The 13,906-nt window shown below is 56.4% G+C and overlaps 1 protein-coding gene across 1 annotated transcript in view; it reads left to right on the top strand.

Moving 5' to 3' along the window:
• Positions 1-2,221: 2,221 nt before the first annotated feature.
• VEGFD (vascular endothelial growth factor D) overlaps positions 2,222-13,906 on the top strand; it is a 33,797-nt gene continuing 22,112 nt past the window's right edge. Inside the window, exon 1 of the mRNA XM_054165904.1 lies at positions 2,222-2,702. Coding sequence (XP_054021879.1) covers positions 2,613-2,702 — 90 coding nt within the window. The 5' untranslated portion in view covers positions 2,222-2,612. The remainder of the gene's footprint in view (positions 2,703-13,906) is intronic.

Genomic DNA, 13,906 nt, shown 5'->3' with positions numbered 1-13,906 from the left:
CAGAAAACAAAGCTAAAAAAAACCAACCCCAAACCAACACAATTTTGTATGAAAACCTTTTACAATATTTATAATCAAAACAATGTTTCCAAATGTTTGTTTGGGTTTTGTAAAAGGAGGATGACTCAGTTACAGAATCATCACAGAATTAGTGAGGCTGGAATAGACCTCTGAGCTCATCAAGTGCAGCCTGTGGCTGTTGTCAGTTAACTGGCAGCAGCTGGAAGGGCTGAATTCACAGAATCACACAGAATCCCCAAGGTTGGAAGAGACCTCAAGGATCTTCAAGTCCAACCTGGCACCACAGACCTCATGGCTGAACCATGGCACCAAGTGCCACGTCCAGTCCCCTCTTGAACACCTCCAGGGATGGGGACTCCACCACCTCCCTGGGCAGCACATTCCCATGGCCAATCTCTCTTGCTGGGAAGAACTTTCTCCTCACCTCCGGCCTAAACCTCCCCTGGCACAGCTTGAGACTGTGTCCTCTTGTTCTGGTGCTGCTTGCCTGGGAGAAGAGACCAACCCCCACCTGGCTACAACCTCCCTTCAGGGAGTTGCAGAGAGCAAGAAGGTCTCCCCTGAGCCTCCTCTTCTACAGGCTAAGCAACCCCAGCTCCCTCAGCCTCTCCTCCCAGGGCTGTGCTCCAGACCCCTCCCCAGCTTTGTTGCCCTTCTCTGGACACCTTCCAGCAGCTCAACCTCTTTCCTAACCTGAGTGGCCCAGAACTGGACACAGGACTCCAGGTGTGGCCTGAGCAGTGCAGAGCACAGGGCACAAGGACTTCCCTGCTCCTGCTGGCCACACTCCTCCTGATGCAGGCCAGGATGCCCTTGGCCTTCTTGGCCCCCTGTGCACACTGCTGGCTCATGTTCAGCCAGCTGTCATCAGCACCCCCAGGTCCCTTTCTGTTTGGCACTATCTCTGCAATCTTTCTTCGTGGTGACTGCTTCAGGAGCAATGATGCCAGGCTGACGGCAGTGACAGAAGTTTGACTTGTGCTTGGGTGTCAGAGGGAGGCAAGCAGTGCTCTCAAATGTTGGGGGCTGTGACTGGTTTGTGTTAACAGAATGGCAGAGTCCAGTTCTGCAGACCCCAAGCCATGTGAGAGTGCAGCTCCTGTGCTCCTTGGACTTGATGATCTTTGAGGTCTCTTCCAACCTTGGTGATTCTCTGTGATTCTATGGGGGATCAGCAGCCTGGCTTTAACCTGCTCACTGTCAGAGCCACAGCCTGCAATGTTGCATCTCTGCTCTGGGTCTAGGCTGGAGATGCACAGAGAGCAGGCATGTGTATTCTGGGGCAGAAACAGGGACTGTCCTTGGCTGCAATGAAAGCAGAACATTGCTTCCCTTTGTCACTTGTAGTTTGATGACATTCCATCAAAAAATACAGAAATCACAGAATCACCAAGGTTGGAAGAGACCTCAGGAATCACCATTTTGTTGTCACAGGTAAGTGAAAAACCACCTGTGAGAACAGACAAGACTTTCAGGGTGTCAGGGAGTGGTAGGACTGGGGGGGATGGAGCAAAACTAGAAGTGGGGAGATTGAGCTTGGATGTGAGGAAGAAGTTGTTGCCCAGGAGGGCGGTGAGAGCCTGGCAGAGGTTGCCCAGGGAGGTGGTGGAAGCCTCCTGCCTGGAGGTGTTTGCAGCCAGGCTGGCTGTGGCTGTGAGCAACCTGCTGCAGGATGAGGTGTCCCTGGCCATGGCAGGGGGGTTGGGACTGGCTGAGCCTTGAGCTCCCTTCCAGCCCTGCCAGCTCTGTGATTCTATGATTTTGATTCTTTTTTTCCCCCTCTTACTCTGTTCAGAAAACCCTCGGGCTCCCCAGGCAGGGCACGCTGAAGCAAGGCTTTTCCTCTCCCTCCCTCTCCTTTTTCACCAAGAAGTCAACTTTCCACATGTGTGCTGCTGGGGGACGTGTGCTGCAGTCTCACGTTTCAGGTGAGCTGCTTCCCAATAATGGGCGTCCAGATTGCATCAGTTCGTTTAACAGCTGCTCTGCTATTGGCAGGGACAGAGTGGGCCTGGAGCCAACCTTTGGCTGTGCTGCTGCCAGAGCCTGTATCAGATTTAAGACACATGCTGCTGCAAGCTTCCAGGGAGGCTGAGGGGGGAAAAAAAAGCCTTGCTCCAGGGTTGGATTACAGCGCCGCGGCTCCAAACTTCGGCCACCGCACCGCCACCCCAGCAGCCTGCCCGAGCACCCGGCACAGCAGGTTTCTGTCCTCTTCTGGACCGCTGATGGGTTTTGAATGCCTCTCTGTGCCTGGATGGGCGAGAAATGAACTGTAGCTGGAATGCAGCCGTGCCCCCCGTGAGCGTGCAGATGCACAGGGGCAGCCGGGCAGCTGCTTAAGCCCTCAGAATGAGCTGCTCGCAAGCGCATCTGGAGGCTGCCGGGGGAAACCGCATCCTCTAGGCGAACTTGCAAGTGCCTTGAGCAGCGGAGAGCCAGACATTGACTGCTGGATGCTGGAATCCTTTGTGAGTTCATAGGAGAAGGTTTCCTGCTCTGCCCTGCTGCGAGAGAAATGCCTTTTGCAAGGGACGCCTCCCGCCGCAGCACTCCGACCGCCTAGCGACCTGTGGATCCCAGAGCTCAGGATGTGCAGACCCTGGGCAGCTGTGAACGTCTTCATGGTTTCCTTCCTGCATCTGCTGCAAGGATCTGACTACGAGAATGGCTCTGTGAAGGTAGGGGAGCCTCGCTCGCTGCCGTCCTTGATAACCCAGAGCGCCAGGGCTGCACACATGCAAGGGGTTTGGTGATGGGTTGCTTGAACAAACCTTTAGCAGCCACAGAGGGAGGGGGAAGGAAAAAAACCCCACAACAGCCAAAGGATTTAAAGCCAGATTTGCTCCTTAATATTTTATGTCCTTCTCCTGATTATTATTAATTACTCCTGTTTATTATTAATTAGTCCTGCTCTTTATCCTTCAGTTCAATCTTTAGTGTCAGTCATGCAAAATATAACCAAAAGAAGAAGAAGAGGGGGGAAATAATCATCTAAAGGATTTAAAGCCAGATTTGCTGCTTAATATTTTATGTCCTTCTCTTGATTATTATTAATTACTCCTGTTTATTATTAATTAGTCCTGTTCCTCATCCTTCAGTTCAATCTTTAGTGTCAGTCATGCAAAATAAAAGCAAAATGTGACCAAAAACAAAGGAAAGGAAAGAAATACCCAAAGACTCTAAAGGCAGATTTGCTCTCTCCAAGGGGACAAACGTGGCTGAGGGACTCAGAGCAGTCAGAGTCAAGCTGGAGGTGAAATTCAGAGCAAAAGGAATAGAGGAGAAAATAAACTCTTCCCCCACACCCCCCCAAAAAATAGAAGCCAAGACAACAGAGCTGTGGGAGAGAGGCCACAGGCTGGACTTGAGGATCTTTGAGGTCTTTTCCAACCTTATTGATTCTATCTATGATTCTCTTTGGTGCTTTATGTCTTTCTCCTGTTTATGATTAATTACTCCTACTCTTTGTTCTTCAGTTCAATCTTTAGTGTCACTCAGGCAAAATAGAAGCAAAATGTAAGCAAAACACCAGCCAGTCAGGGCAGCTGGCATGCTTGCTAATGAGCCCTTGTGCTTCAGGTACTTGTGGCTGCAGGGTCGGTGTGCTGGTGCTGAGAATTTCCCCTCTAACCACACGTGTTCGGCACTTGTTCCCTTGCTTGCTAGAAAGCAGAGAGCTGGTTCCCTCTTGCTTGGTGAGGAGATGTTATCCAGCACATCCAAACAAGCAGTGGCTGCTAGTGACAGAGCACGCTGCCTGGGAATTGACCTTTCTGCTGGGTATAAAACAAAACTCCAGCTGAAACCTCACCTCCAGAGTAGGGCTGCTCAGGACTGACTTCCTGAGGCAGCGTGAGAACATCCAAGACAATCACTGAGAAGAGTCAGGACAAAAGCTGGAACAAGTTCCTACAGGAGCAGTGCATCCAGAGGGATGAGGGCGGTGTGTGGTCCGGGGCAGGCAGCTTTGTGTTCCAGCAACACAGCCAAACAAGCTGAGGCTTTTTCTGCGCCTCAGAGGGAGCCACACGGCAGGCTGTGAGCTGTCCCCCGTGCTGACCTGCGTGCTGCAGCAGCAATGCTAAGGTAGGAGCTGGGCTGCAGGCTGCCGCTGCCAGCAGAGGCATCGGAAGCAGCGAGAGATGTGCTGTAGGCTGCCTGATGCTGAGCCCTGCGCCTGCTCTCCTGCACTGCTGCAGCACTCAGTGCTTTGAGGCACTGGGACCAGAGTCATCTGCCTTGTGCAGCCGGGTCAGGCCAGCCCCAGGCACAAACCCTGGGTTGAAAGCAGCTCTGAAGAGAGATCCTTAGGGGTGTTGGGTGCTGAGCCAGCAGTGCCCTCCTGCATCCCAGCAGGCAGCTGTGTGCCAAGCTGCAGCCAGAGGAGCGTTGGCAGCAGGGCAGGAGAGGGGATTCTGCCCCTGGGCTCTCTTCTGCTCAGACCTCACCTCCAATCCTGCTTCCAGTTCTGGTGTCCCCAGCAGAAGAAGGTGAGGGTGGTGAGAGTCTGGCGCAGGCTGCCCAGGGAGGCTGTGGCTGCCTCCTGCCTGGGGGTGTTGGATGAGGCCTTGAGCAGCTGAGTCTAGCTGAGATGTGTCCCTGGGCATGGTGGGGAGGTTGGAGGAGATAAGCCTCCCTGGGCAGCCTGTGCCAGACTCTCACTACCCTCACACTCAACAACTTCTTCCTCAGCTCCACTCTAACCCTGCTCTGCCTCAGCTCCAAACCATTCCCCCTTGGCCTGTTGCTGACAACCCCATGGACAGTCCCTCTGCAGCCTTCCTGCTGGCTCCCTCTGTGTAGGCAGACGTGATGGTGACTTTTCTTCCCCTGTTTTGCCCAGTGTGTGGATTTCTGGGTTGTTTTAGCACGTGTGACCTGCAGGCTTTGGTGTGTGTGGATGTGCCCTACCAGAAGTCTTTCCTGGCGCAGTGTTCAGTGGCACACAGGATTAGCCTGCTCTGACTGACCCTCGGGCTGAATTTGCAGGACAGAGCAATGCCCTGACTGTTCTTCAGCTCTTTAAGGTCAGCAGTGGTGCTGGCTGGGTAAAACCACAAGCTCAGGGTGCAGATAGTGCACAGTTACTGAGACCCAAGAAGGATTCACCACCTGCAACCTGCTCTCCCTCAGCTACAGGAGTTCAAGCAGCTGAGTTCTCCCCTGGACACCTGAAGCTTTAAACCTGTGGATGGTTTCACCGCTCAGGTGGTGTCAGAGTGGTCACTTCCAATGGAGTTTGGGAGGGCTAAAGATTTAAATGCTCCCCTAGGACCCTTCCCCCAGTGCCTTAATGCTGTAAGCATTTCAAAGCTCAGGTATGAGCTGTGGTGATTCAGCAGTGTCTGCCTCATGCTTGGGTTCTCCCAGCCCCTCAGAGGTGCCATCCTCTTCTGGGCACAGGAGTCCTTTTACCCTCCATGTGCACACCAAGGCCATCTGTCCCCTGACCACCAGGCCCAGCTCTCCTTTCTCTCTCCATTCCTAGCCTGTTCCAGTCCCAGCATCCAACCTGTGTCCCCTCACCTGCAGGATTCAGGGTGTTGCCTCCTGTGCTCTCTGCATGCCACCCTCTTTTGCTCCCCCTGTTCATGTCTGACCATGGTCCTCCCTTCCATCCTCTATCTTTAGCTTCGTATCTGTGGTCACAACCACCCAGATTTCCACCCCCCAGTTTCTAGTCCTGGTCTCCTTGAATGCCATCGGCCTCCTGAGCCAGATCTTGCCCTCTTCCATCACTGCTCATCTCCTCACCTTCCACAGGCAACTCCAGCAGCTTCCCTTCCCTGGCTGCCCGAGCCCTGTGGCCTGAGGGAAAGAGAGGGCAGATCCTCTGCTCTCACCCACACAGGCTGGACCTGCAGTGGTCTGCACCCATGTTGTGCTTCACTCCTGAGCGGTGTGGGGCTCAGCACAGACCCCAGGTGCTGAGCCCTGGCAGGTCTCCGCTGTTGCTCTTGGATGGGTTCAGATTTGGGTGGATTTCTGCAGAGAGAGCAGGAGACACGTGTGGGCCAGCAAAGGCTCTGCAGGTGTCAGGACCTCACACCTGCGATCCAGGGCAGGGCGAGGCCAGATGTCTGCGAGGGTGAGAGTGCCAGAAGCCTCTGCTGCACAGATGGAGAGGGAGCTGCGTCTCCAGCTGCAGGCAGGCCGCTGTGACGGAGAAAACAAAACCATGAACCGCGCTGGGAGGCCGACAGCCGGCACGGGAAGGGTCAGCACGAGCAGCCAAGCCCCGGCAGTGCGCTGCAGAAATGGACACCAGGCTGCGGGGGGATGTGCTGCGCAGCCGCAGCAGGGCCAGTGCAGCCGCAGGCAGCCCTCAGCCAGGCCTCGGCCACTGCTGCCAGACAGGTGCCAGGCAGGTCTCGGCCAGTGCCACCAGGCAGGTCTCGGCCAGTGCCACCAGGCAGGTCTCGGCCAGTGCCACCAGGCAGGTCTCGGCCAGGTCTCGGCCAGTGGCACCAGGCAGGTCTCGGCCAGTGCCACCAGGCAGGTCTCAGCCAGGTCTCGGCCAGTGGCACCAGGCAGGTCTCGGCCAGTGCCACCAGGCAGGTCTCGGCCAGGTCTCGGCCAGTGCCACCAGGCAGGTCTCAGCCAGGTCTCGGCCAGGTCTCAGCCAGTAGCACCAGGCAGGTCTCAGCCAGGTCTCGGCCAGGTCTCGGCCAGTGCCACCAGGCAGGTCTCAGTGAGGTCTCGGCCAGGTCTCAGCTAGTGCCACCAGGCAGGTCTCAGCTAGGTCTCGGCCAGGTCTCAGCTAGTGCCACCAGGCAGGTCTCAGCCAGGTCTTGGCCAGGTCTCAGCTAGTGCCACCAGGCAGGTCTCAGCTAGGTCTCGGCCAGGTCTCAGCTAGTGCCACCAGGCAGGTCTCGGCCAGGTCTCGGCCAGTGGCACCAGGCAGGTCTCAGCTAGTGCCACCAGGCAGGTCTCAGCCAGGTCTCGGCCAGGTCTCAGCCAGTGCCACCAGGCAGGTCTCAGCCAGGTCTTGGCCAGGTCTCAGCTAGTGCCACCAGGCAGGTCTCAGCCAGGTCTCGGCCAGTGACACCAGGCAGGTCTCAGCTAGTGCCACCAGGCAGGTCTCAGCCAGGTCTTGGCCAGGTCTCAGCTAGTGCCACCAGGCAGGTCTCAGCTAGGTCTCGGCCAGGTCTCAGCTAGTGCCACCAGGCAGGTCTCAGCCAGGTCTTGGCCAGGTCTCAGCTAGTGCCACCAGGCAGGTCTCAGCTAGGTCTCGGCCAGGTCTCAGCTAGTGCCACCAGGCAGGTCTCAGCCAGGTCTCGGCCAGTGGCACCAGGCAGGTCTCAGCTAGTGCCACCAGGCAGGTCTCAGCCAGGTCTCGGCCAGTGACACCAGGCAGGTCTCAGCTAGTGCCACCAGGCAGGTCTCAGCCAGGTCTCGGCCAGGTCTCAGCTAGTGCCACCAGGCAGGTCTCAGCTAGGTCTCGGCCAGGTCTCAGCTAGTGCCACCAGGCAGGTCTCAGCCAGGTCTCGGCCAGTGGCACCAGGCAGGTCTCAGCTAGTGCCACCAGGCAGGTCTCAGCGAGGTCTCGGCCAGGTCTCAGCTAGTGCCACCAGGCAGGTCTCAGCTAGGTCTCGGCCAGGTCTCAGCTAGTGCCACCAGGCAGGTCTCAGCCAGGTCTCGGCCAGTGGCACCAGGCAGGTCTCAGCTAGTGCCACCAGGCAGGTCTCAGCCAGGTCTTGGCCAGGTCTCAGCTAGTGCCACCAGGCAGGTCTCAGCTAGGTCTCGGCCAGGTCTCAGCTAGTGCCACCAGGCAGGTCTCAGCTAGGTCTCGGCCAGGTCTCAGCTAGTGCCACCAGGCAGGTCTCAGCCAGGTCTCGGCCAGTGGCACCAGGCAGGTCTCAGCTAGTGCCACCAGGCAGGTCTCAGCCAGGTCTCGGCCAGTGCCACCAGGCAGGTCTCAGCTAGTGCCACCAGGCAGGTCTCAGCCAGGTCTCGGCCAGTGGCACCAGGCAGGTCTCGGCCAGTGGCACCAGGCAGGTCTCGGCCAGGTCTCAGCTAGTGCCACCAGGCAGGTCTCAGCTAGTGCCACCAGCCAGGTCTCAGCTAGTGCCACCAGCCAGGTCTCGGCCAGGTCTCAGCCAGAGCCACCGGCCAGGTCTGGGCCAGGTCTCGGCCAGCACCACCAGCCAGGTCTCAGCCAGGTCTCAGATGGTGGCACTAGCCAGGTCTCAGCCAGGCCTCAGCCTTGCACACCAGGCAGCAGCCTCAGGTTGTCAGATGAAGCTTTCCCTCAGGACATGTTTAATGAAGTCCCTGCTGGAGCTGGGTGCTGCAGGTGTCCTGCTTTGGGCTGCTTCAGCTGGCGGAGTGCAGGCGGCACTGCCTCTTGCCCTGCCTCTCCCCCTGCCTCTCCCCCTGCGTTTTTCCTCTCCTAGAGCATTGTCAGACACAGTCTGCTTTCCCCAGAATGTCCAAATTAGCTGCAAAAAAGCTCTGGCCTGTGTTCATCAGAGCTGAGGAGCATTTTTTGCCAAGGAAAGACAGACAGAGCTGGTTCTGCTTTCTAGCACTAAAGCAGCTTCTCTAATAAGGCTTCAGGGTCTGAGAATTGGAGTTGCATCCCTCCCTGCCCTGTTCTGCCCTTAGACTATCAGTAACCTGTTAAGGGGAACACAGGAGGAAGGGACAACTGGCAGTGCCCAAGTTATGACAGACTGGTCTTCATGCAGAGGTCTTCTCCCCATGGGGAACCCTCCTGGGGTTGATTAGAACCCACAGCTGCTAAGCCTGCAGGGCATCACTGAACTAGAACTCTGCTGTCTGGTAAAAGACTGAGGGGTTAGATGTGCTTAGCCTGGGAGGCAAGCTGCTCCCTGGTACCTGCAGTCCTTTTCCACAGCTCAACCTTTGTTTCTGTGCTAAACATTGCTGCAGCCTTGAGTGGCCATTTTTGCTCCTAGAGGATTCCACAATCTCTTGCTGCCACTATGAGCTGGCTGGAGGTGCAAGCCCTGCTGGTGCATGGTCCTTGTCCATTGGTGAGGGTACAACAGCACTTCCTTATGATTCTCAGGTCCTGTACCAGCCAAGGAGAGAATCCTTCCCTTTGGGAAGGCTTGGCAATACTGGAGAGCTATCACACCATGAGCAGAAGGAGTTGTGGAGTTCTTTGCGTCTCTCCCCAAACTCCAGCTGCGGTTTGTCTGTGCAACCCAAGCAGAGCTCTCCACGGGACCCTGAGCAGCAGAGCTGGGTGTGAGCTATTGTCTCTGTAATGACCACTGGCATGCTCTGCAGACAGATCTGCACAGGCTCCTGATGACTGCTTGAAAATGTTGCTCAGCTGCTCGACAAGAAAGCTTCCAGCAGCAGCAGATCTTCTCTCACCTGGGTTACCTTCCTCCGAGGCAGCTGCTGGAGGCACAGCAAGCTGCTCAGCAGCTAGAGCAAAACACAGTTCTGAAGGCTGTTGGGAAGAATGTCTCTGTTGGGAGGCTTCTCTTCTGCTCCTGGCATCCAGCTTCCTTCCCAAGTGAGCAAACTCCTTTGAATGAAGATTCTAGACCTGTAGGAGTAGGGAAACGGTCAGAATGGTAGCTGTGCAAGGATCTTGTTGCCCCAGCCTCCCTCCTGCTGTGATTACCATCTCTGACAGGCAGGATGAGCCAAACCCATGCATTCCTGGGGAGAGGATTGTGCTTTGCTTCAGCAGGGGGAAGCTCTCAGGGGGGTGGGTGAGGAAAGCCAATTTGTTCTGCCATATCTGTTAGAGCCTTGACAAGCTCCAGGGGAGGATAAGAGAACAATTCCGTTGCCCTGCCATACTCCATCTGCCCTTGGCCCTTATCAGTCAGAAAGGGAACTCCTAACACACTGCTGCTTTATCAACAGCACTTCTCACTCCTGAGAAGCAGTCAGCAAATCCTAGCTGCTGCTCACGTTGCAGTGGAGCCACTTGCTGCTGATTTGTGGCCAAAGGCACCGGCTTGGGCTCAGTGAGCGCCGCTGCCTGCAGCCTGCTCTGCTTGCTGCGCCGCAGGCACCGCTGCTCTTCTAAGCACTGATGTGCTGTGGCTGCAGGCTCCTGCAGGAGGCAAACAGACAAACAGTCTGCTTGCAAATGGAGCAAAAGCCCCAGCTGCTGCAAGCTCCAGCTGGTCAGACCTCTGCCATGGTGCCTGCAAGGTTTGTTCTGAGCAGTTCTGAGCTCCAGCCCAGGTCTGAGCAAGGCTTATCTCCTGTGGGTACTGTTGGTAAGTGAGGTACAGCAATGCTCTGACTGCTCCAGCCTAGGTCTGAGCAAGGCTTATCTCCTGTGGGTACTGTTGGTAAGTGAGGTGCAGCAATGCTGTGCCTGCTCCAGCCTAGGTCTGAGCAAGGCTTATCTCCTGTGGGCACTGTTGGTGAGGTACAGCAATGCTGTGCCTGCTCCAGCCTAGGTCTGAGCAAGGCTTATCTCCTGTGGGCACTGTTGGTAAGTGAGGTGCAGCAATGCTGTGCCTGCTCCAGCCTAGGTCTGAGCAAGGCTTATCTCCTGTGGGCACTGTTGGTGAGGTACAGCAATGCTGTGCCTGCTCCAGCCCAGGTCTGAGCAAGGCTTATCTCCTGTGGGTACTGTTGGTAAGTGAGGTACAGCAATGCTGTGCCTGCTCCAGCCTAGGTCTGAGCAAGGCTTATCTCCTGTGGGCACTGTTGGTGAGGTACAGCAATGCTGTGCCTGCTCCAGCCTAGGTCTGAGCAAGGCTTATCTCCTGTGGGCACTGTTGGTAAGTGAGGTGCAGCAATGCTGTGCCTGCTCCAGCCTAGGTCTGAGCAAGGCTTATCTCCTGTGGGCACTGTTGGTGAGGTACAGCAATGCTGTGCCTGCTCCAGCCCAGGTCTGAGCAAGGCTTATCTCCTGTGGGTACTGTTGGTAAGTGAGGTACAGCAATGCTGTGCCTGCTCCAGCCTAGGTCTGAGCAAGGCTTATCTCCTGTGGGCACTGTTGGTGAGGTACAGCAATGCTGTGCCTGCTCCAGCCTAGGTCTGAGCAAGGCTTATCTCCTGTGGGTACTGTTGGTGAGGTGCAGCAGTGCTGTGCCTGCTCCAGCCTAGGTCTGAGCAAGGCTTATCTCCTGTGGGCACTGTTGGTGAGGTACAGCAATGCTGTGCCTGCTCCAGCCTAGGTCTGAGCAAGGCTTACCTCCTGTGGGCACTGTTGGTGAGGTGCAGCAATGCTGTGCCTGCTCCAGCCTAGGTCTGAGCAAGGCTTACCTCCTGTGGGCACTGTTGGTGAGGTACAGCAATGCTGTGCCTGCTCCAGCCTAGGTCTGAGCAAGGCTTATCTCCTGTGGGCACTGTTGGTGAGGTACAGCAATGCTGTGCCTGCTCCAGCCTAGGTCTGAGCAAGGCTTATCTCCTGTGGGCACTGTTGGTGAGGTACAGCAATGCTGTGCCTGCTCCAGCCTAGGTCTGAGCAAGGCTTACCTCCTGTGGGCACTGTTGGTGAGGTATAGCAATGCTGTGCCTGCTCCAGCCTAGGTCTGAGCAAGGCTTATCTCCTGTGGGCACTGTTGGTAAGTGAGGTATAGCAATGCTGTGCCTGCTCCAGCCTAGGTCTGAGCAAGGCTTATCTCCTGTGGGCACTGTTGGTAAGTGAGGTACAGCAATGCTGTGCCTGCTCCAGCCTAGGTCTGAGCAAGGCTTACCTCCTGTGGGCACTGTTGGTGAGGTATAGCAATGCTGTGCCTGCTCCAGCCTAGGTCTGAGCAAGGCTTATCTCCTGTGGGCACTGTTGGTAAGTGAGGTGCAGCAATGCTGTGCCTGCTCCAGCCTAGGTCTGAGCAAGGCTTATCTCCTGTGGGCACTGTTGGTGAGGTACAGCAATGCTGTGCCTGCTCCAGCCTAGGTCTGAGCAAGGCTTGTCTCCTGTGGGCACTGTTGGTGAGGTATAGCAATGCTGTGCCTGCTCCAGCCTAGGTCTGAGCAAGGCTTATCTCCTGTGGGCACTGTTGGTGAGGTGCAGCAATGCTGTGCCTGCTCCAGCCTAGGTCTGAGCAAGGCTTATCTCCTGTGGGCACTGTTGGTAAGTGAGGTGCAGCAATGCTGTGCCTGCTCCAGCCTAGGTCTGAGCAAGGCTTATCTCCTGTGGGCACTGTTGGTGAGGTGCAGCAATGCTGTGCCTGCTCCAGCCTAGGTCTGAGCAAGGCTTACCTCCTGTGGGCACTGTTGGTAAGTGAGGTGCAGCAATGCTGTGCCTGCTCCAGCCTAGGTCTGAGCAAGGCTTATCTCCTGTGGGCACTGTTGGTGAGGTATAGCAATGCTGTGCCTGCTCCAGCCTAGGTCTGAGCAAGGCTTATCTCCTGTGGGCACTGTTGGTGAGGTACAGCAATGCTGTGCCTGCTCCAGCCTAGGTCTGAGCAAGGCTTATCTCCTGTGGGCACTGTTGGTGAGGTACAGCAATGCTGTGCCTGCTCCAGCCTAGGTCTGAGCAAGGCTTACCTCCTGTGGGCACTGTTGGTGAGGTATAGCAATGCTGTGCCTGCTCCAGCCTAGGTCTGAGCAAGGCTTATCTCCTGTGGGCACTGTTGGTGAGGTGCAGCAATGCTGTGCCTGCTCCAGCCTAGGTCTGAGCAAGGCTTACCTCCTGTGGGCACTGTTGGTGAGGTACAGCAATGCTGTGCCTGCTCCAGCCTAGGTCTGAGCAAGGCTTATCTCCTGTGGGCACTGTTGGTAAGTGAGGTGCAGCAATGCTGTGCCTGCTCCAGACCAGGGCTTCCTTGTGTCTCCCCTCCTGTGGGCACTGCTGGTGAGGCAGAGCTGTAGGTGCTCTCATTCATTCCTGTTGCCATTAAACCCCTTGCACAACAGCTTTAGAGTTACCTCTGGGTGTCTGGCGCCTTTGCTGCTTTTAAACCTTGCTCTCAGGCCAGGTAAGGCCACTGCTGTGTCTTGGGCTTGGATTTGAGCCCCAGTGACTGCATTGCTCAGCAGTGCTAGGGGACAGCAGGAGCTGAGAGCTTTTGCTGCAGGGGAGTACACCTGATGTGATCCCTTTCCCACAGAAATTGCCCTTCCTTAGGAGCTCCTCATTCCCCTCAGTGCCTGCCAGGCCCTTGTCTGCTCCACCTCTTCCCTACCTCCCCAGCAGGTTTTGCAAACCTGTGTGATCCTCAGCAGGATGTGAGGAACAGAGACAAAGCTCTGTGCCCCCATGGTGTTTGCAGAGAGCCCCACTGCCCCTGGCCAAGAAGAGTTTGCTCTTTCTGTCCCTCAGAAGGAGTTGGCTCTGTATGTGCCCGTCTGCCACAGACCAGCAGGACAGCTCAGCAGGGTGGTTCAGTTTCTTGCACTAACAGAGATTCAGTTTTCTGAAGGACATCTGCATGCTTCTCCTGTTCCCCTCCCATAGATGACTCAGGGTAAGGCCACTCAGGAAGTGGGGGAACACCAAGGAGGTCACTGCTGCTTCAGCAGGATCAGACTGAGGGCAAAAGGGATTTGGGCAACCCAGGGTGGGTGCCACAGATATTTGAGAAGGGCTGACTGAAGCCAGAGTGTGGGCAGCAGGGCAGCAGAGGGGATCCTGCCCCTGGGCTCTGCTCTGCTCAGACCTCACTTCCAATCCTGCCTCCAGCTCTGGGGTCCCCAGCAGGAGAAGGACACAGAGCTGCTGGAGGGAGGCCAGAGGAGGCCACCAAGATGCTCCCAGGGCTGGAGCAGCTCTGCTGTGAGCACAGGCTGAGGGAGCTGGGGCTGTGCAGCCTGCAGAAGAGAAGGCTCCAGGGGCAGCTCAGAGCTGCCTGCCAGGAGCTGAAGGCATCCTGCAGGAAGGCTGCAGAGAGACTTTGGCTGAGGGGGGCTGGAGCCAGGCCCAGGGGGAATGGTTTGGAGCTGAGGCAGAGCAGGGGCAGAGTGGAGCTGAGGCAGAAGTTGTTGAGGG

The sequence above is a fragment of the Dryobates pubescens genome, chromosome 12 (genome assembly GCF_014839835.1).
Source record: "Dryobates pubescens isolate bDryPub1 chromosome 12, bDryPub1.pri, whole genome shotgun sequence".
In the NCBI taxonomy this organism is placed as follows: Eukaryota; Metazoa; Chordata; class Aves; order Piciformes; family Picidae; genus Dryobates; species Dryobates pubescens.
This window is presented reverse-complemented; position numbering and strand designations above follow the sequence as displayed.